Here is a 21,915-nt window from a genome sequence, read left to right as displayed (position 1 = left end):
CCCTAGCCTCAAGCGAAACTGGAAGAACTGCAATTTTTAGCACTTCATGTTTTTTTTAAAGCTCAATTTTGCCCCATGCTTGGGTGATTCTTTTTTTTATGAAGGCCACACCCATAGATCATTTTTGCAAAGCAATACACTGGTGATGGCAGGTCAAAAATGCAGAATCTCTCTGGGTAGATAAAAGTCAGATATCTGCGCTTTTAGTTGACTTGAAAATATCAAGTCCTCACTCTCACTAGGGACTTACCAAAATTAGTCAGAAGTTTGAACCTTCTGGTTCATCATTGTGTCATTTGTGTCTTTATACACCAAGCCTGTATTGGATCATGGAATCACAGATGGCATTTTGTAACACAGCACAACATGTATTAAAGGGCATCAACATGTATGCAGCCTGTTCTGGGAAAAAATGTAATATAACCACTAACTGGAGCAATGTGTATCCGGAAGAGCTATGGGGATGTTAACTTTTAAGGAGGAGTGAGGGCTGGTGATGCTAGCTCAGCCAGTGTTAGTCACACTCAGCAAATCACCTGATTCTACATAATTTAGGTTTCCTTTCTGTAAACAGCTGTGATTTTCTGTCATAGTATCTCAAGTCTCCTGTTGGAGTTTAGATTTTCTTTAAAACCAGGAAATGTGTCACTTAAAAACATTGACATCTCAAAAAAAGTATCTCAAAATATTTCACCAAAATGTTTTATTGCCACTTACCACAGACTGTGTAATTAATGTACTCAGTTTCTCTGACATCAAATTTCTGTTTCTGAAACAGACTTTTGAAGCAAATCAGCTGCCATGGCCATAGTGGGAGTAACAGGGGCGTACAGCTATAGGGCACCCGTCAGGCATGGGAGCTGAGCTGCGCCTCTTATTGGGCTAGCTGGCGCCCAATATCCTCTAAACTACTGAGTTAGAAAAAACATCACCCTCAGTACAGTGTGACCCGCTTAATTTCTAAGGTGAAAACAGCTTTTCTAGCTTGGTGTGACTTGTGTGTATGTGACTTCCCGTACTTCCGGAGCCAGCCTTAAGTGGACACTTGAGAATCAGCAAATTTTAGCACTTCGGCATCATCTCATATTCTTAGACCAGAGGTTTCTGCTTTGGAATAACACATTAAAATGTTAGCTTTGGTAGTGAAATAGCAACTGGTAGGAAACTGCATTATAAAAAGTGATTAAAAATTTCACAGGTAAAAAGAAAAACTGGATTTCTGCAACCCAATCATAGGACTGCAATAGGTTCAGATTCAGAGCTAATCCAGTTAACACAGTCAGCCCTGTCAAATTATGATTGACCAGACTCCCTCCAGCGCTTCCTGTCTGTCACCCCTGGCAGTGATTCTGATTGGCTGCTCTGCCATCTGCCTTCCCACCTGCAACTCCATCTTTATTTAGCAAGTTAGGGTGTGTCTCTCTAATCCCTATTTGACTGGCAACAGGACGGGACCTCTCATGGCTGGAAGTCCCTCCTGGCATGGCCTTTTATTGGCTATTCCCTCACCTGCTGCAGTGCCAAATGCCAGATCAGTTTTAAGTGGCAGATGTGGTTTTGCTGTGTATGTGTGTGAGTCACATAATCCCCATTTGACTGGCAGCATGAAAGGGCCATTCCTTGCCTGGTGCTCCCTCAAGGGATGCCCCCCCCTGCTGGCTATTTTCCATCTGTCTGTTCACCTGTCCTCCACTCGAACTAAACAGATGGGGGTGTGGTCCTGATAAATTCACGAGGACTCAAAGCTCGAGCAGGCAAGTGCTCCATGTGCACCCAAGCATGTCTTATACCAGATGAATAGGTGACTTGGGCCCTGGTCTCTCTCATGGGGCTTCGTGGCTTTTGCAGCTCCTTGTAATGCACAAGCTGCCACTTCAAGTTTCAGAATTTTAAAATAAAAGTAAACAGAGAAGTGGAGACTTGACAGATTGTGTGATCTAATGGACTCAAAAAGGTCTGAGCAATGATTAAACTCTCTAAACCAGTTACATCCAGCATCCCATTTATAAACATCCTTTTGCTTTTCCTCTCAGAGATCGAATGAAAGCCTGTTGGTGCGATGCTCTCCCATCCCCAAGCCCAAACATTTGTCTTCATCAAGCCCAGAGTGTCCAATAAGAGCTAATGTGATTGCACACATCATTATGGGAGGGGATGGGGGGGCTAGATTTCATAGCTGTGTTTACCTCGTCTGCTCAATGACGGAGCAAACCGGAATGATTCAATTACACCAATCAGATTGGATAATGATTTCGATGTGGGTTGCTTCTGCCTCCAGTTTCTTATCGCTTCCTGACATCGTCTTCACCCCCTCTTTCTCCTCCCTCCCTGTTCTTCCTCCTTGCTTTTCCACTCTTTCCACTCCGCACTCTTGTCAACCCAGATTAAGATTTCACATTTTCTCAGAGCAGTGTAACATGTATGATAACATGTGGTCCAGCATTTAACAAAAGTGTGTTTATGCAGCTTAGAAGCACCACATGCCTCTCTTTACAGTGTTTCACTGACACAGGGAATTCACTTTCAGCCTCCCCCCTCTACAGTATGTCTGCTCCCAGCTATCAGCAGCCTGCAGTGGTGGGTGTAGTGTAGGTGCAGGCCTATTTTCTGGCTGTCATATTCACTCTGGGTTACGGGAAGGTGACAGGCCTAAGTAATTACTGATTCCCCACAGCAGATACCTTCAGCAAGCCCCAAACTACACTGCAGCACACTGCCTCACTAAGTCTCTCGACTTGAGCCTGGAAAGAGAAAGACATACAGAATCCAGAGGGCAGGCCACATGGTCAGAAACATACAGTGCATTAACATAATAAGAATCCATATATATGTATACTGGCGCCCATACAGGCACGGACAAATGCATGTATAAATAATGCAAGTCTACTTAAACAAATGCACTTGCACGAAAAGGTCATTAAACTCCAAACAGATTGTTTGATCAAGCATTGAGCATAAGACAGAGCAAATGTCTTAATGTGGGGAAAGCACGTAGTGTCACGGTTGGTGGAGTCACGGCGCTTACATCCACCTAATGACAGAAAGCACGTAGCACTGAAAGCACTCAAAGTGCAGCGTCAGCATTCGGCACAAATGCTGCTGAAAGACAAAGAAAGACGTCTGAAACAAGATTTAAGGGTGTACAACAAAGCAAGATCAAAGCCACAAAAAAAAAAAAAAAAAAAAAAAAAACTGTGAGTTGGTTCCAGAGTTTTCAAAGTCACAAAGCTGACTCACTTAAGGACACAGGATTTTGTTTTTTAAAGGTTTTGTCCTGATATCCAGTATACCCTTTTTAAGACTAGATTTGTTGTGGACAAAAAAGAAAAAAATAGATATACAGTGTATCACAGGCAACAACAAATCAATGATTTTTAAAATATTAAAGATCTGTCTGTTTGTTTCATAAAGTACCTATTCTGCTGCAATCATGTGTATCATTGTTAAAGTTTTAGAGTTTAATGTTTATGGTTGCCGGAAACAAGCTGGAGACAACAGTAATAAAACAGATGGAGAAATCAATACATATATTTTTGAGATAACACATTTACTTCCTGGATTGTGCGTAAGAATCACATACTGTCAAAAATCTGAGGCCATGTCCGCACAGAGCTGGGTATGTGGAAAATTACATATTTTTGTACATTTATGCCTGTGGTCCACATGAAACCGCTGGTTTACATCACATAAAACTATGTTTTCTGAAAACTCAATAGTAAAGATTTTGAAAATCTCTGGTTTCATGGTTTTATGTAGATCAGTGGCATTTTTTTCCAGCCTGCATCATAAATTTGTTTATTTATTAAAACGTGGATTCTACCATTCGTTCCTTTTCAAGAAAATGATCTGTGACCCTGTCGTACTAACCAGGTGTTTTTTTCCAGGGATTTAACCAGTCTTCTCTCAATGGCCAGCAGATCTGGACTGCTTTTTCCTGAATTTCCCCTCGGGGATAAATAAAGTATTTATATTTATATTTATATTTCTGTTTCTATTTCTTTTTCTAAATGGCCTTGGACCATTGTGTTGGGGGTGTAAGACTTGAGCCGCCTTAAACAGGAGAAGCTCCTCTCTACAGAAGATGCTCAAGTGGAGGGTTATACTTCAAGATCGCTGACTGGCTCATTACACTGTCAATCAAATAGGGATTCTGCCTCAGACAGATCATCCAATCATCATGCAGAAGCCGAGTGTCCAAGCCAGCCCACTGCCTCATAGACCCCCAGAGACGCTGAGTGTCCAATGGGCGGGACAAAGCCCAGCGTTTATCCAATGACCGTCCAGTTTCCACAGTGGAACAACCCACTCTACGCTTCCCCGCTAAAGACACTCAGTGTGTTAAAGCACTGAGACGCTGCGGGGATGAATGAGAAGGAGGTTGATCCAGTTACCTGTGATAGGTAGCTGATTCTGAACAAAAGATGAAGGAATTCTAGCGCATATTTTGTCAATGAAATGTCCACACAGCAGAACATATCACCACTTTTTTGGGGACATTTTAGGGGAAGCTGAGCTTCCCTTGCAGTCTTAGAGCAATCGCCACTGGTGTCGATACCAGGAAACTGAGTTTTTTGACTCTCGAACTTCACTGCTGAATGACAGGGGCTCATTCTGATTGGCTGATGGTTTGGTCTGAAAATCACTGCCAAATATGGGTTTGAAATGCCTCAAGCTACACTTTTCGGTAGATTCACCCACTGTGTGTGGATTCGTTTTTGAAATACCCAGCAACGAGTGAACAAGGCCTGTTTCTGTCCACATGAGTGTGTCGTTTTCTGTGTATTGGGTAAACTCTCACATTACTTTAATCGAAGAAGACATTCATGCATACCCTCTTGAACAAGGTCTCCCTTTACTGATTTGTTGTATGAGAAAATAACATCCACTGTATTTATAGAATAGTGTGAACATGATATTATGCTCTAACATCTTGAAATATAAAACAGTTTAGTAGCTTAATCAAAGTTCAGAAGCAGCTATTGCTCTTTGTAAAGTGCGAGAACTGATTGCCCTTAATTACCATACTGTATGTATGTTACTGCGATTGCAACAGAAAGGGCATTTGTTCATGTGCTCTGATGTAAAAAATGTTTGCTGTGTTGTTGGTTTTTGAAGTTCAATGTACCAAAGTCTCATTAAAAACTAGAAAAGATAAAATACATTTCCTCTCGCCTTTAACGTATCGCTTGTAGGGAGCTCTGATCTTCTCTTCTATCCACTGTTTCATCTTTTAATATTTTTTATCAGAAGGACACTTCTGTATCTCTGGTTTACAAAAAGACTGCAATATGAAGTCTAAACTGATTTCGCCCCCAAAACTAGTTCTCTCCAAAAATCCAGCACTTCCTGAATGCTTAAGAAGCCTGTTTTTCCTCCGACTGTCAAACTCTTTCCACATCCATTAGATCTTGTTTTGCCAGATTTTTTTTTTCTCAGTGTGCTTTTACACTTTCAAGCAGCCATCTTCTCTGTGCGTCATCTCTAACCTGTTTCCTGTGTTCGCTGCTCCTTTTCAGGACCATGCTGAGATTAACTCCACCATCCTGCGGAGCCAAACTAACACTGCCCGTGTGGAGGGCCTCAGGGCGGGGACGGTCTATGTGGTACAGGTGCGGGCACGGACTGTGGCCGGCTTTGGCAAATACAGCAGCAAGATGTGCTTCCAAACCCTCACAGATGGTAAGCATGGCTGTGCCAGGAGAAACAGCTCTCCGTCTCTTTCTCTCCTTCTCTTTCTGTCTCTCACACAAACACCCTTCTTCTTTTTTTCCCACTCTTGTCGCTCTGTGTGTTTGTTGTTGCATTATTACTCGTCGGAGATTATAGAGAGGAACTGTAATGTTTGATTGCACTTCTATTTCTACAGCTAAATTAATTTCCTCCATGCTCAGGTTTGAGTTTGTGTGTGTGTGGGTGCTTTGAATATGTACAACGCCAAGTGTCTTTTGTTTGTGCAACTAACTGTGCTTGATCCAAAACGCTTTGCTAATTGGTTTTTCACCTCGGCCCCTTCTGTTGCTGGAGAACCATCCCAGAATGCATAGCTGTGATTAGTAGTTGATGAGATTATTATTTTTTTCACTGAAGGAGGGGTAGGATTGTAGGAGAAGGGAGGGGGGAAGCAACACCTGCTTCTCTGGCAAGGTTGCAGGAGTCTGTTTATCAGAGTAAGTGCAAAGAGAAGCGTGTTTGCACATCACTTATTCATGTAGTTCTTGCTCATAGTCTTGCCAGGCAGTGAAATCTGGTGCTAAAATTACAACAGCATGATTCACTCGAGATGGATTTAGCATTGACTTCATGTACAACAACTACAAGATTTGCCAAACGCTCCTCATTGTTCTTTTTGGACCGACTGTGGCCACAGTTCATAATGTGTCAAACACAGGGTGACATTTCCATAATGCATTGTGCTAATGACGGTGATAAAGATGAAGGAGATGGTGATGATCTTGAGGGAGGGCAAGACGAGAAGGATAATAATGATGATGAAGGTGATCAGTGCGGCTATTTACCTGTGCGGAGCAGATGTAGCGACTGAGTCATGGCCCCCTCGCTCCCCCTCACGGTCACAAATGATCTTCCTCTCCAACACATCGGCGACACGCTCACACCTGCACTCGCTCATGCAAACATCAACATCGAGAGCCTCATCCGTTGGCACGCCGCCACAGCACGTCATTCGTCAGGGCAATTAGCAGCAGATGCAGGAGAACCGCTGACAATCACACCCACAGCTCCACCTCTGACGGCCTCCTCTCGCCCTGTCAACCTGCGCTGCGGTCGTGTGAAGACGTCACCTCCCCTCTTTGTCATTTTTCTCCCTTGTCTTTTTGCTCCTCTCTGGACATTTTCTCACAACTCCCAAGTGGTGTCCTTGTTGCACACAAACACACTCAAGCAGTGCAACCTTGATTGACAGGTGTACAGGAAAAAAAGGGTGATTGGTCCGTCATTAGGGTGACCGATGCCAAAGTCCGTTTAAAGGCTGAGACCATGAGAGCTAACTGATTGTAATAGGAGCCTATTTACCACTGGAACACGTAACTGTGTGATTCCTGGCCGTCAGGGAAAAATCACCATCCTCATATGGCTGAAAGGGGAGATTTATCTGGACCTCTCGCTCCTAATATGCATCAGAAAAAGAACAGGACAGCCTGGGAGTCTGGAACATCATTCATGCTGTTTGCTCGAAATGTACTTGATAAATGTGCAAGTTAAAAGACCTAGCAATTCCTGTCGCATTGAGTTTCCTCATATATCTCAGCTCTTGCACACAGCTCCAAAGATGCATTAGTTCTTCCTTTATCACTTTAATCCAATAGGCCCATTCTACACGGGGGATTGGGTTTTAGAAGCAGCTGATTTGCCTGCAGCATGCTAAATTGTGCATTGCTTTAACTACAGTGTTTGCTGGTGCTTTAGTCGGAGGAAGACAGGCGCACAAAAAGATAACCGAGGATTCTGCTGTGTAGAGTTTTTAGCAGGTCTTCTGAACCACCAGCCTGCTCCAGCTATGTACATAAAACATGTTAGGGCTCCACGTGATTGGCAGTGTATGACTTCCTTTTCAACAACAGTCCAAGGTGCACTTTCATGTCTGCTCCTCTGACAGGTTTGGAAAAAGTAAAAGCTGAGAGGCCCCTTTTTCTTTCTCCCCATCAGCTTTAAGTTCCCCTCTCCTTCCCTGTCTCTGTCTGTCTCCAGCTTTATCAAACACTACCTGTCAGTCAGTGCTGCTTAAGCTCTCTGGATTTCAGTCTGCAGTGCTCAACAGACAGATCTATATGTTTTCTTTATCCATCAGTACACTGGGTCTGCTCGGCCTCTTCCTCTCCCTATCACTCCTTTTACCTTCTAAACTCACACTCAAACAAACACCTGGAGATAAACGCAGTCACGCTACTTAAGCCCCACCTAAGCCGTTCACACTATCTGTCCGTCTGTCTTTGTCTTTTTCTTACACAGATGACTTCAAGTCGGAGCTGAGGGAGCAGCTTCCTCTGATTGCCGGGTCAGCGGCTGCAGGAGTGGTCTTTATTGTCTCCCTTGTTGCCATTTCCATTGTGTGCAGCAGGTAACCAACTTTTTTTTTCTTTTTCAGTCACAACTTTGTGGCTGCTAGATGAACTTAGTGACTTCTCAGGTTCTAATTTTAGGAAAGTTATAAAAAATTGTGGACAATTGTGAATACAGACTAAAGCTTCTAGGGCTAGTAAATACCATAGACTGTAAAAAAAAAAAGAAAGAAAGTAATCTTGCTCGCTTCGAAGTGAGCCGGCGACAAAAACTGCTCCTCCTGGTGGCTGGCTGCAGTATAGGTCAAAAAAATCTGTGTGTCCAGTCATTTCAGATGAGCTGTGGTCAAACTTTAAAAAATGAATACACCTCATAGCACTGTTTCTCACATCCGATTGTTGTGGTGACTTGAAGATATTGTTTGGCTTTCTTTCATATTCAAGCCCTCTTTTTTTATGAGAAGTTTCATTTTCATTTGTTATAAGAGGTTAAAAACAAGGCTTTACATCACGTTTAACAATGATTGACAGCTGCCGTTCTTGTGAATTTTTATAGGGATTGTAAAATATCTCACGAGCAAAGACTGTATAAAACATGGACATAGTCTCCGCAACGACACCTGTCTGTTCCTGAAACTGTGAAATGAAGCCAATCCGTGGACACAGCCTCATTTGCTATGACGATGGCTGTTAGTTTTTCTTCGAGCAGCTACAGGGAGCCTGGTGGTCACATGACCTGAGCTAGGGCTGAACGATTTTAAGAAAAGATTGAATTGTGATTTTTCTGGCAGATATTGTGATTTCAATTCTATTCACGATTTTCTTCAAATCAAGCTTTGGGATATTCACATGTAGGGCTGAAGGATTTAATGAAAAGATCTAATTTTTCTGGCAGATATTGCAATTCACAATTTTTTAATCATCAATAGTGATGATAAATAATCTGTTTTCATCAACTTCTACTCCTAAACAAAGGCTTTGTGTTGTTGACCTTCTTACCAGCACTTTTAACATATAGATTGTTTACAAATTTGTAAAACAAAATGTGTATAATACTTGACACAACAGATCCTGAGTCAGTCAGGAGCGCTGCAAAAAAATTGCTGCTTTGGCGATCTCAAAATTGCATTGTCTAAAATTGCGATTTTGATCTGAAAACGATAAATTGTTCAGCCCTAACCTGAGCTGTGCCTCTGATTGGAAAAACAAACCATTCTTATAACTTTAAACCGCAGGGATAGAAAAAAATTACCGTACAGTTTGTGTCGATAGTGAAATCAGCATTTTAGACCCAAGCTGTTTTTGAACCAGGCTGCAAATACGCTTTTTAGTGCTGTTGAAGTCTTTTTTATGGCTGGGTGTGTATGTGACTTCCAGTCTTTCTGCAGCCAGCCTCAAGCGGATTCTGGACGAACAGAGACTTTAAGCACTTCCACATAGGCTTCATTTTTACTAACCGGATGTTGCCCCTTGGCCAAGACGTGATTAGACGCTCAAAAGAAAAAAAAAAAAAATATTTATGTCACCCGGCTCCCCTCAGCCCGGAACCCCTCACAGTCTCTCCTGCACAGACTGGTACTACCAACCTACCTGTGACAGGGGTATTTTGGCTTTATAACTGTTCAATGGTGAATGGTGAAGCCACGCTGTCCACTCTGTATACAGTCAATGGGAAATACAGAGAGACATATTAATAAGAACACTGTATAATCCAACACACGGGCCCTGCATGGTGACTCATTTCTTATTACCGTTTCCATCACATGGCAAACTATATCAAGATGGATTTGTGTGACATTAAGATGGATTGTACATTTTGTAATCAGAAACCAACAACTGTGACAGCTTGTAACTCTTCATTTATTTCAGGACTCTAATGGGACACAGCCACATGCTTACACCATACATTATAATGTTTTGCACAATGCAAAACTCAGAGCATGTGGTAACAGCAACCAGTTTGTTGGGGAAATAAAATAAGTTGGTATTTTTTAAAAGAAGCACTCAGTTTCACAAAGAAGTGAAGAACACCAACTTTGACCTGATAACTTACTCAATTCAAGTCAATTTAATTTGCCAGCAGTTTGTCACATTGTCACATTCCTATCTGTCCCCGCTTTGGAAATATGAAAGTGGAATTTTCTGCAGTGCTGCGTGCAACTTTGAGCAAGCAAAGTGCTCATCAAACGGGCCAGACTCTTTTGATGCCGAGGCAGAGGAGACAGATGAAAAGCAGAGAGATCCTATCGAGGTCTAATTAAAAATCATCTCATTTTCATAAACTTCATTTGCCATTGCTAGCCCTCTGCAGCTGATTCAATTTCAGCCACGTCATAGTCAGGCTATACACAGAAACATGAACAGTAATAAGACCTCGTTTACACTTTCTTTCATCTAATCATCTCCCTCTTTTCCTCTCTGTCTGCTGTCTCTCTTCTCCCTAAATATTCATTCCTCCCTCAGGAAAAGGGCATACAGCAAGGAGGCTGTTTACAGCGACAAGTTGCAACATTACAGCACAGGAAGAGGTGAGTCCATCCTGATACAGACTGTCCCTTTGAAGTAGCTGATAGAAGTGGGTGCTGTATATTTTGTATGCCTATTCTTAGGAGCTCATTTAGCAGATCTATGGGACCACGTGCTGTTTTCCTGAAGTAACTAGCTTAAAATTCCTGAGCGGTGATACTTCTTTCAACAAGCATGATGGTCAGTCCCACACACATATCTCTTTTTAAAAACAAGCATATATGCACACACATATAAAATGAGATGCATTTATTGACTTTTGATGCACAATTAGCAATGCAAATTATTTCAGCTGACAGGGTTGCATCTGCTGCCTCTTTGACATAACCTGAATAAATGAGAAAAGATAGATGGTATGCACATGATTTATCGTAGGCATTTCATGATTAATAACTAGCTGTATCCACCCTATTCATAGCCCACATGATACAGTGCAGGGACTTCTTTTGCTTTTTGTCACAGCACACAAAATGGAAAACAGTTTTTCCATAGCACCAAGGCTAAGGATGTTCTTAAGCAGGTGAAAACTCGTCCACACCTTTGTCTCGTCAAGGCTCAACCACTGCAACACACTCCTCATCCGGACTCCTAGCAAGGGCCTACATTAACTCCACTAAATCCAAAATCTAGGATCCTGATGAGGGTGCAGAAGTATAACCACACAACACCCATCCTTCACTCCCTCCACTGGCTTCTGGTCTCATTCAGGATTCAATACAAAATCTCCCTTCTATCTCATCATCACATCCAGGAAACGCCCCCCCATACCTAAGAGAACTCCTCACACCACAAACCTCATAGCGCCTCCACTCGGGTAACAACCTCCTTCTGACCCCAGGACTAAGCTTTGCACGATGGGTGATCAGGCCTTTAGCTCAGCTGCTACTCGCTTGTGGAATACCCTCCCTGAGCACCAGAGGGCTCCACAAGCAACAGACCCTTTCGAGAAGGGCCTGAAAACCTTTCTTTTTAAAAAAGCTTTCTCTGAAAGCATTTAGCCTGTTTGTAATCCTGCTTTGTTTTTAACCTTGCTTTACTGTAACACAAATATTTTTTTTAATTATATGCTAGTTGTTTACTACGGAAGAGTATTAGGGCCACCCGTGACAAAAATAAAGAAAAAAGTTGAAATGTCGAGAAAAAAAGTCGAAATGTTGAGAAAAAAGTTGACATGTTGAGAAAAAGTTGACATGTCGAGAATAAAGTCGGAATATAATGTTGAGAATAAAGTTGAAATAGGATGTCAAGAAAAAAGTCGAAATGTTGAGAAAAAAGTCAACATGTTGAGAAAAAAGTCGGAATTTAATGTCGAGAATAGTTGAAATAGGATGTCAAGAAAAAAGTTGAAATATGATGTTGAGAATAAAGTCTACATACAATGTCGAGAAAAAAAAATCAACATACAATGTCTAGAAAAAAGTCGATGTCTCCTTTGTTCCATCCCAGTTCTCAATAAATCCAGTGAGGAGAATGACAAAGATGCATGCCGTTACATTTTATGCCATTATATGCCGACTTTATTCTCGACATTTCAACTTTATTCTTGACATTTCGACTTTATTCTTGACATTTCGACTTTATTCTCCACATCCTATATCAACTTTATTCTTGCTTTTATTTTCCGACTTTCTTCTCGGCATGTCGACTTTTTTTTCAATATTTTGACTTTTTTTTTTAAATTTCAACGTTTTTCTCGAAGTGCATGATGAAAAAAAAATCTGCCCCCTCTAATTTTATTTGTCTCATGGGTGGCAAACTAGTCTAGAGGTAATAAAAAAAACCTTGAACCAAAAAAAATCAAAAATAATACTCATTGTTTCAACATTTTCAAGCATAAGATAACCTTGAGGTTTAGCAGCATCAAAGGGTTGGTTTAGTGTGGCTAATGTTAGCAGAGCTAGCGTCTCCCACAAGGTTAACGTTCACATGCCTGTGCTAGTTACACGTCGCTCCGTTGGAGTTAGCCTGAAACAGCTCACCTTCAACTCAAACTCCATTATCTAAACCAAAATGCCATCTGTCATCTCTTTGTTTAAGTCAACATCAGCTAAAGCTACATACCTAGCTTGTAGCGCGTCACTGTGCTGCAGTTCAGAAAAACATGCTCACAATTTCAGGCTTCCAGTAATAGTATTTCAAAAACACTGACAATAACCACAAACTTTCATCATATAGTTGACAAAACTATATGACATGCATGTAAAGCTCAGGTTATGACAGAATATAATAATGAAAAACATGAGTGGAAACTTAAGGTGGCAGGCATTTGTGGATATAAATTACATTTTTCTACCTTTACACCCTGACACTGACTGACAGTCTTCTCTCAAGGCTGTGCAGTAGCTGTGATTGAGTCATGTTTTGAGTATCACCCTGCTACAGACTGATGAGGGGAAGGAGCCCAGCGAGACACACATTACTTCCAACACCCTGCCACACAAAGGAGAGTGTATGAGATTGTACCTCAAATGAAAGCCTGGATGTACTGCCGACTTAGCAGCCTTAAACGGGCTCACTCAAAGGGGGTAGGGTTTTGTTGAGTCCAGCTCAGCAAAGTGTTAAGAAGAGTTAGTTTTTGTCACTGCTCCAGCGGTGGCAGCCAGGGGCTCATTACGACAACTGTGGGCAGAGGAGTCAGCTTTGTCACCGGCTATCTTTAGGGAAAAAACAAACGCAATTAGCATAAGTTTTGAGAATAAACAAAAGATCAGACATGCTTGCAGCCCTAATCATCAAATGAGTAATTTAAAGTGGAGAGCAAAGAAGAAGCTGATTTGAGATTCTATTCATAGGTTCATTCCTTCAACCTTCAAAACCGCCAACACTCGCGAAGTAATCCTCCAACCCGTGATTCATTGTTTTCCTGTATTCTCTCAAGATTTGACTGGCAGTTTTGTAATTACAAGATTCAACACAACAATTAAATAGCGCCACACAGCCAATTGTTTTGGGTGAATATCCTAAAGTGCGCTACTGTTCAGGCTGTTGCCACACACGTCAGGTGATGCCTGTCATTTCCAGCCCACCTAACGTGACAGGCGTCGAGTGAGGGATGCTGCACACGCTGTAAATTCAGCAGTGCGTGTGAGTGGCCCTGTTAATGAAACTCAGACCTCCAACACTGCACCACACAGTTGGTGGGATGTCATGACAAGCAGACTGGAATATGCATGAACACACGTCTTTTCCAACTATAGAAACAATAGGAGCTGGAACGGCTTAGATGTTTATTTTTACCAAATAAACAAATCAGCTTATTATTAGTAACCACCACTGTTATACCTGGTATCCTGTAATAGGGGTGGGGGATATGGCCCGAAATTTACATCACAGTATTTCTCCTCCATATTGCGATAATGGTATTATATCGCGGTTTTCCAACATGTAAAAAAGTAAAGTCTTTCCAAAACGTGATTCTGACTCTGTTCCCTGTTTTAAGTGTATACATCCTACCCAGCAGGAAAAAGCCTTTGCTCACACTATGCTTTTAGAAGAGAAGCTTATCCCATTTCAAGCTTCAAGTGACTATACTGGAAAGTGACCTAGGTCTGAGGAATGAAAAATACGTGCAGACAAAAAATTTTTTTTTTGCATTTTATTTTAAAAGGGTGAGCAATTAACTAATAAAATTTTGGAAGCCAATAAGTTTGTTAAAATTAACATTACTAGTTTTTCGTTCTGAGAGTTTTCCTAAATTTATGTTCTGTCTGTTTTCTGAAGCCTGTAAGGTTGTCTAATGAAACACTTAAGATTTCTGAGTTTTAATTCCTCTAAACACTGCTGCTGTAAAACAGATGGCTGTGGCATGAGACAGAATTTTTCAGTGACGTGTTTCTTCCGCAGTGATTTTGACTGGAGAACAGAGGGTGAGAGTTCAGATTTAGAGCTTGAACCACAACCAAAAAAAAAAAAAAAAAACTTCTGAGGCAGTTGTTCAATCCATAGCTTTATCAATCTAAAGTAGGCTTTCCTTATCATTTAATACTGTTTTAAGATATTTATAATCGTCACCCACAAGGAGTAAAAGCAATAATATTGTAACACTGGACAGCGCGCAGGCTTTATCCTTAGAACAAGAGTCTATCAAAGGCATTTTGTTGCTACATGTTGATTGGATAAAATAAAGTGAAAACAAACTTATAGCAAACCAGCAGAACCCTTGTTGTACCTTTCCCATCAGCAGAAGCACCCGCTGACATGACAGCAGCCACTTCGCCTGGACGCACCAGAGCAGGCTGGCTATTAATGCCTAAACCCCGTCAAAGCTCCGTCAAAACTCATATTTTTTCGTTGGCACTTATTTTAGTGATGATGAAAATAATCTAGAATTTTATTGGTTTTAATCGTACGAGGCCATGAAAATTGTTAGACCGTAAAAATCTGTAAATAAGTCGCACTATTGTTTAAGCTGCAGGGTTCAAAGTGTATGAAAAACATAGCGGCTCACAGTCCACAAACTACTGTTTCAGTTTGCTTCAAAATGTTGATTTTGATACTCCCACTTTTGCTAAAAAATGGTTGTATCACATTTTAGGTTTTGAGGTTTGACCATTGACACTTACCTATAGTGATGTACAGCCCTTGTCCAAACCAGGGTAGCCCTCATCATGCACACCAGTTGTCTCGCTTTCTGCACGATAAATGTTTACTTCGTCAAGTCACTGACTCGGTGCTACTGGCCTTAAAGGTGTATTTTCAGAACGGCTGTGGCAGAAAAGTGTCTTCTTGCGTCAAGAGAAATAAATCTCCCGCATAGATTAACCACTACTTGGACTTAACTATGTGTAACAAGGCTTTACTACGGTAATTACGGTATAGCAAAATTCATTTTGTGGCAACACATCTGTGCTGTACACAGCACAGATGAGTGTCTAAAAATGTTCGCAGTGAATCAAACACAGACTGACTTTTCGTCGTGTTTGCTGTGTGCCCTAAAGCCTCCTTACATGCAGCAGTACCACCAACACAACTTTACATTCAAATTCTGTTTGTTTGTAGCTTCTGCTGTAGCTCCGGTTTTAGTATAGGATGCTCACACTGATTTTTAATAAGACTTGGAAACTTGTTCAAAATGAAGTGAGGAGTTTTTCCACTGGTTATGAAACACACTGAATAGTGATACCTCTACATAACCCTCAAAAGCAAAAAGCAACTATGAGTAAGAAGAGTGACTAAATCGCTGTGGCTTTTTTTCCCAATGCCAATTACTGCTGTCATTGTTTGGGATTTTAAGCATCACACTAAAAGTTCCTGTTTAAAAATATTTCTCTGACATTGACTGATATTTTGAAACGAGATGAGTAGTGTTTTTTTACTTGTGATAACTCTACACTGTTGTGTAGAGCAGAAAAAAGAGTAAATGTGCAGCTCCGTGGGCACGACATTGACGGAAAATCTGCCTTATTCATGCAGTGGAATTCAGTTTGTCAGTTTCATAAACAAACTTGTCAAGCATCTGCAGAGGTCAAATCTTCATTAACTGATCAGAATTTTATCTTTCAACAAATGAAGACTTGCAGACGGCCTAAACAAACATCAATATAAATGTGGTTGCTAATTCCATACAAGTTTTAGATCCCTTCTGTGATCTCCATACTAATGAGCTGCACTCAGTCTGATAAATGATTTTCTGACATCAAACGGCGGATAATTACTTTGTGTTTAGGAAGTAAACTCAACTCATATTCACAGCGCCACAGAATGGATAAGAGGGATTCTTGGACTGACATGCATAGGAATGTATTCGCTGTGGGCATACAGTGTTTTGCAATTGCTGATGTTAATTTTCTCCAAGTAGATAATCACATAAATGTATAATTACTATATGCTGAATTTCTAAATTACAAATATCGTCAGCTAAAAGCAATCAGAAGAAATTATGTTTCTTTGCTAAACAACTGAAATGAAAAAAGCCTCTTTAACTTAAACAGATGAGCATTTATGAAGATGCTACTTCACTTACTGACATTGTTCTTTGTCTTTAGGCAATATGTAAATCCTGTAAAATGGGATCAGTAATTTAATTGTTCCCGTAGCCACTGATAGATTAAAGTCAGCGTTACTGCTGCGGTTGATTTGTGAATGCATTAGGACCACTCAGTGAATGATTGGGGCAGACTAATTGCTGGCTAAATGCTTCTCATTGGTGAAAATAACATGGTTAAGTGTTCCAAACATCAGTGAATTATGCCAGTCAACAAAATACTTAAACCACGATAGAAATTGTTTCCTCGCTAAGGGATTGTCAAAAGATATATAATCCAAATTAAAGGAATGAATGACTTTGTCGACATTTCCCCTTAATGTCCTTTATGTGGCCCCTGAATCCAAAAAGTTGTGAGATTAAATGCATTAACTGCTAAGAGTCACAATTAGATTAGACATGCGTTCTCTTCTGATAGGCTTGGTGTTTTATACATCGGATGAAAATAGAACTGATGTAAGGATACACTCACTTCATACACTCAGATGAAGGATCTATGAAATATTAAAGCAAGGATCTATTTTTTATCCACTGGCCATAAAAGATGTGTCCAGTTTATCAGAGACGGCTGTACCAGAGGGAGGGAGAGGGATAAACTGTTTGCATTTTAAATTATACATGAAAGTGGGCTCTGCACTGTGTATTAGAAGCTAATGGGTCTTGGTACTGTGTGTATACACTTACTTGAGGTTTTTGGCGCTTGTTTGTTTCTGTGTATACGCTCCCCGCTGAGATCTTGAGTCCCACCCAGTGGTGTTGCTGAGCGAGCAGCTTGGCGACACTTGTAAATAGACGACTTTATGGAATTCAAAGCTGTAAACCCTCTGATGGATTAACTGGAATCCAATCTGTATGGAATCTCTAATGAGCAATTACATCGGCACAGGAAGGGTTCAAGGCAATTAGAGCGCTAACTAGAATCAGCTTCTAGTCAAGAGCGAGGTGAGTCACCTTGATCCCTCCAAGACCAGACCTTATCCTGCTCCGGTCTCTGGAGACCTCTGCCTCTCTCTGTGGCTTATGCAAATGAGCAGGCACAAATTGACTTGATGGAGATGGGTTTATTCCAATCATGGCTGCTGAGTTTTGACTTAACAGCTCTGAGAAAGAGTGCTGCCCTTGGGTGTCACTGTAGAAATGATGATTTGACGTCTGCAGTGTTTGTCTCGTGGCAAAGCATATTGAATTTGTTTACAAGTATTTTTCTTCATTTATCCCCGCCCGCCCTGTCGACAGAAAATTCAGCCTCCATTTGCACACATCCCCGCTCTGTGAACTGAGCTCACCTATTGCAGAACAGCATAAAGAGCTAGTTGATAGCGCAGTGGTTTTATCGCTTTATGAGCTCCTATAGGGAAGAGGCTGCAGGGAAATTGGTTCCACCACTATCAAAGAGCAGAGACTGCTGGGGTAAGGGATAAAAGGGTAAAAAAAAATCTGTCTACATTCACTCCTTCTATAAACCCCAACCTCTCCCTCTATCCGTCATCTTCCTCTGTGTCTTCTTTCCTCTTCCAAGCACTGAATCATCAAACCACTATTTTGTTGTCTGTTCCACTCATAACCTGTGCGCTGAATTCATCCACACACACTTTGTGCTAATGTTCAGTCACATAATCTCTGAGGTGGACCATAGAGCAAAGAGAGTAATTACCATTTAAGATTGTTAAGAGCTTATATAAGTGATTGTAGGTAAAGCTGTGTCACGCTGCGAATTAGACTGTGACTGAAGGGCCAATTGCAATCATCAATTGTTAACGGTAGACATTGATTAAAACAGACCACAGTGTCTTCTCTTGGAAAGCTCATTTAGCACTTTGGTTGTTCTAGAACTCTCTTTGCGAGCCGACATGTCTAACTGCCCCTCCCCACTGGGCTGCCCGACCCACTTCTCAGGCTCCCCTGGGATGAAGATCTACATTGATCCCTTCACCTACGAAGACCCCAACGAGGCTGTGCGAGAATTCGCCAAGGAGATTGATGTCTCTACTGTCAAGATCGAGGAGGTCATCGGGGCAGGTATGGAAACACGTATCATGGTACAACCTGAGCATGTCTCTTTTTTTCTGTATGTTAAGTATATTTCTGTGTTCAAACAATCTAAGCTCGAGTCTATTCAAGGTCGAAAGCTCAGCTTTTCTAGGAGCCACATGTGATGGGAACATGTCAAGAGCCCATGTCAAGTACACTCGCAGGATATAGGCCAGCTGCCTTGGGACCTAACAGCATTAGAAATAACTCAACCTGGTGGGGTATTCCCATGGCTTCTCTGCTTTTGGATGCTCTACCTAGCAACAAACTAGAGCCTGACACAGGAGTGGATTTTCACTCCTGTCCCATCCCGCCCCCACAGAAAACAATCCTGTCCCGTCCCAATCCTGTTAAAATGACTCCCACTCCCATCCCGCTCCCATTCCCCCCTTCCTATAGTTTTTAGGCAATAGATTGAATTTGGTTTGACTTTCTCCGCATTCTTTTTGCAATTACTTCAAGTTATGCAGCTTTATTTCTAAAGATATGACAACAGGTACAGTTCATCTGTGGTAAAATTAGAAGCCATTTATTGCCTCAATCCAAACAAAAATGTCTACCTTAGTGTTATAAACCTAGTTATATGACCTTTCTTTTTACAATTTTATGGAGCACTTCTTGCCGTTTAGCCTTGACAATACTTTTAGCTGTTTAAAAAAACTGCAACAAGAGATCCAGTTCTGTCAGTTTAATAGATAGGTCACTGGCTTCCAGTAGCAGCGCAAATCAAATTCAAAGCTCTTCTTCTGGCTTACAAAACATTGACAAGAATGGCTACTGCCTACCTGGGGTCCCCCATCCAGGTCTACACTCCTTCTCGCCCACTACGCTCTGCTTGTGTAAGACACCTGGTGCTCCCAGCCCAGCGCGGCTCCAAATCACTAGCCAGACTCTTCTCCTCCTAAATGGTGGAATGAATTACCTAACTCTATATAATCCGCAGAGTCCCTTACTACTTTGAAGAGATGTCTGAAAACTAATCTGTTCAGGGAACACTTGTGCACTTAATCTTACACTTCTCCTGCCCTCATGGGTAGAATTAGTCAGTAGGTCTAAAACTCTGCTCTTGTAATTTTTTAGCACTATTACTGAATGTTATAGAAGTTTGAAGTATACAGTCGCAGCAATTTATTGCGGTTTGTAGGCTTGTTCATTATTTTACACCCATTAACTTTTAATCCTGTACCGTCCCAATCCAGTGATTGATGGTAAAATTGCCTCCCATCCCACCGGAATCCCATGGGTATCCCGAGACCCATGGGATCCCCGAAAAAATGTCAGCCTTTACAACAAACGTCTTTTTTTTCTGTACCTCTACTTTTTGAGATCTGCCCTTGTATTAAGACAGTCTTTTGTCTTGTTAAGATGTTCGTAACAAAGATCGACAGATTGGTTTGTTGCAAATAGAGGCAAAAATAGCCTCATCTTGGTGTGCCCATGAATCTCCAACACGTCTTCCTCTTGGGACAGGACACGCTTTTTTGCAGTTGACACAACATGCTGCTGTCAGTTCATAGAGAGGCGAAAATCCTCCTGTTTTGAAAGGCTGTTGCTGGAGTAGCTCAGCAAGCAAGGTGTGAGGAAGTGACAGAGATAGCATAGAGGTAAGAAAGCAAGGAGACTATCTAATTACAGGTTTCCATTTTTTGATGATTTCACTGTGTGGTATCTCTCCAGGACACCAAGGGGGTGATAATTAATCAAACAGGTCCCAGATATTTAACAGATAGCGCCTGCTTGTTTTACCTAGCTTGGGGAATATGAAAATACTTGGCAGGCTTTTAGGATAGATGAACATTGTGAGTCATTGGAGCCATGCTGTGAAGGATATCACGAAGGAGCAACACTGGAGGAGTATTGGACAACACTCAGCATGCTTGATATACCCTAAATTAAGATTTATAACATCACTTTGGGTAATATTTCCACCAAGGGACATGAGCTGCCAATAAGCATGATAAATGAATAGCTTTGGATCTCATCAGCCCTTCTAATCTTTTGCCTAATCTCTTTTTGATCAGACAAAAGATGATTAGTTCTAGTTTTTGACTGCGTCTCTTTCACCTCTAGGTGAATTCGGGGAGGTGTACAAGGGGCGTCTGAAGCTTCCTGGGAAGAGGGAGATCTATGTGGCCATTAAGACCCTGAAGGCAGGCTACGTGGACAAGCAGAGGCGGGACTTCCTGTCTGAAGCGTCCATCATGGGCCAGTTCGACCACCCAAATATCATCCGTCTGGAAGGAGTCGTCACAAAGAGTCGTCCGGTCATGATTGTCACTGAGTTTATGGAGAACGGCGCCCTCGACTCTTTCCTCAGGGTGAGTGATACTGCCGGGGTGCACATGCACGGTGTCATTGAAAGTTGCTCAGAGTTATATAGGCTGATCAAAGTCATGTTCACAAGTTGAAAAGAAACCTTACACTCAGAAACTAAGAAGCTTATTGAGAATGAAATGTTAAACAGAGCCAGAAAAGGCGTTCATGCTGAGAATCCCTTCTAATTCAGATTAGAATAAGCCCTCCAAAGCTATCTGTCGCCAACAGAGAATATATTCCATGACAACCAACAAGATTTCAATCATTCATAATTGGAAATTTCCATTACTGGCACTATCAGCCTTTAATTTCTGTTTTAATGCCTGGAGCTATTAATGGACTCCTCACTCTTTCTTTTATAGTCAGGATTGAGCGGACATACAGCTTAATCAATATTCAACTCACTTTTTTTCCTCTCTCAATCTCATGGATTGGTGTTCTATTCCACTTTGATCTCGGGTGGGTTTAAAGGGGCTCTTTGAAGTTGGCTTTGCTAACCGCCACATCCGACTTGTGTTTCCATCGATCTCCTTTACCCTCTTATTTGTTACTGTGTTGCGGCGGTTCAAAGCTTGCTCTTCAGAGCATTCACACAGGGGTTCGGGCACCGTGTGCTGATGCTAAAGAGATGGATGCCCGCATGCCTGAATGGAACAATGCCTTCAACACCTTCAATGAGCAAGATTGGCTTCAGGAATCCATTTTGCTTATCTATTACAAGTGTACTTTTCTTCTGGACATTGTGAGGATTTGAAAGGAGAGAAAAGTGCCCTGCATATCGATCCTTTTTAATGGAGGAGTGTAACTTCAGTTTGACTGTTAAAGAAGGAAGAGCTCTAACGTGAAAACAAGTGACCCCATCAACCTGCTGCTAGTGGGAACTTAAACCTGAAACATCCCCTTGTGGTTTACTTTCTTTGGCTATGCTAGAGTAAATCCAAGGCCTCTTAAGCCAAAAAGACATCTCATTTATATCGATCTGATATGTCTTAGAAGATTATCAGTATTTTACATTAGGTCTACACCCCAACTGCTAATTTC

General features: G+C 41.5%; 1 protein-coding gene across 2 annotated transcripts in view; it reads left to right on the top strand.

Annotated features, from left to right (window-relative positions):
- The window catches only part of ephb1 (EPH receptor B1), a 264,549-nt gene that overhangs the window by 209,670 nt on the left and 32,964 nt on the right, over positions 1-21,915 (top strand). The window contains exons 7-11 of one of the 2 annotated variants that reach the window (XM_074687825.1): positions 5,517-5,679; positions 7,969-8,077; positions 10,482-10,546; positions 18,424-18,546; positions 20,629-20,876. In XM_074687825.1, the coding sequence (XP_074543926.1) occupies positions 5,517-5,679; positions 7,969-8,077; positions 10,482-10,546; positions 18,424-18,546; positions 20,629-20,876 (708 nt within the window). Of the gene's footprint in view, positions 1-5,516; positions 5,680-7,968; positions 8,078-10,481; positions 10,547-18,357; positions 18,547-20,628; positions 20,877-21,915 lie in introns of both variants that reach the window. The other variant, XM_074687824.1, reaches the window with a different exon arrangement.

Source organism: Halichoeres trimaculatus, unplaced genomic scaffold (genome assembly GCF_033239565.1).
Source record: "Halichoeres trimaculatus isolate MK-OKI-2021-1 unplaced genomic scaffold, fHalTri1.1 fHalTri1_scaffold_15, whole genome shotgun sequence".
NCBI lineage: Eukaryota > Metazoa > Chordata > Actinopteri > Labriformes > Labridae > Halichoeres > Halichoeres trimaculatus.
Note: the sequence above shows the minus strand (reverse complement) of the source record. Positions and strands in the feature narration are given on the sequence as shown.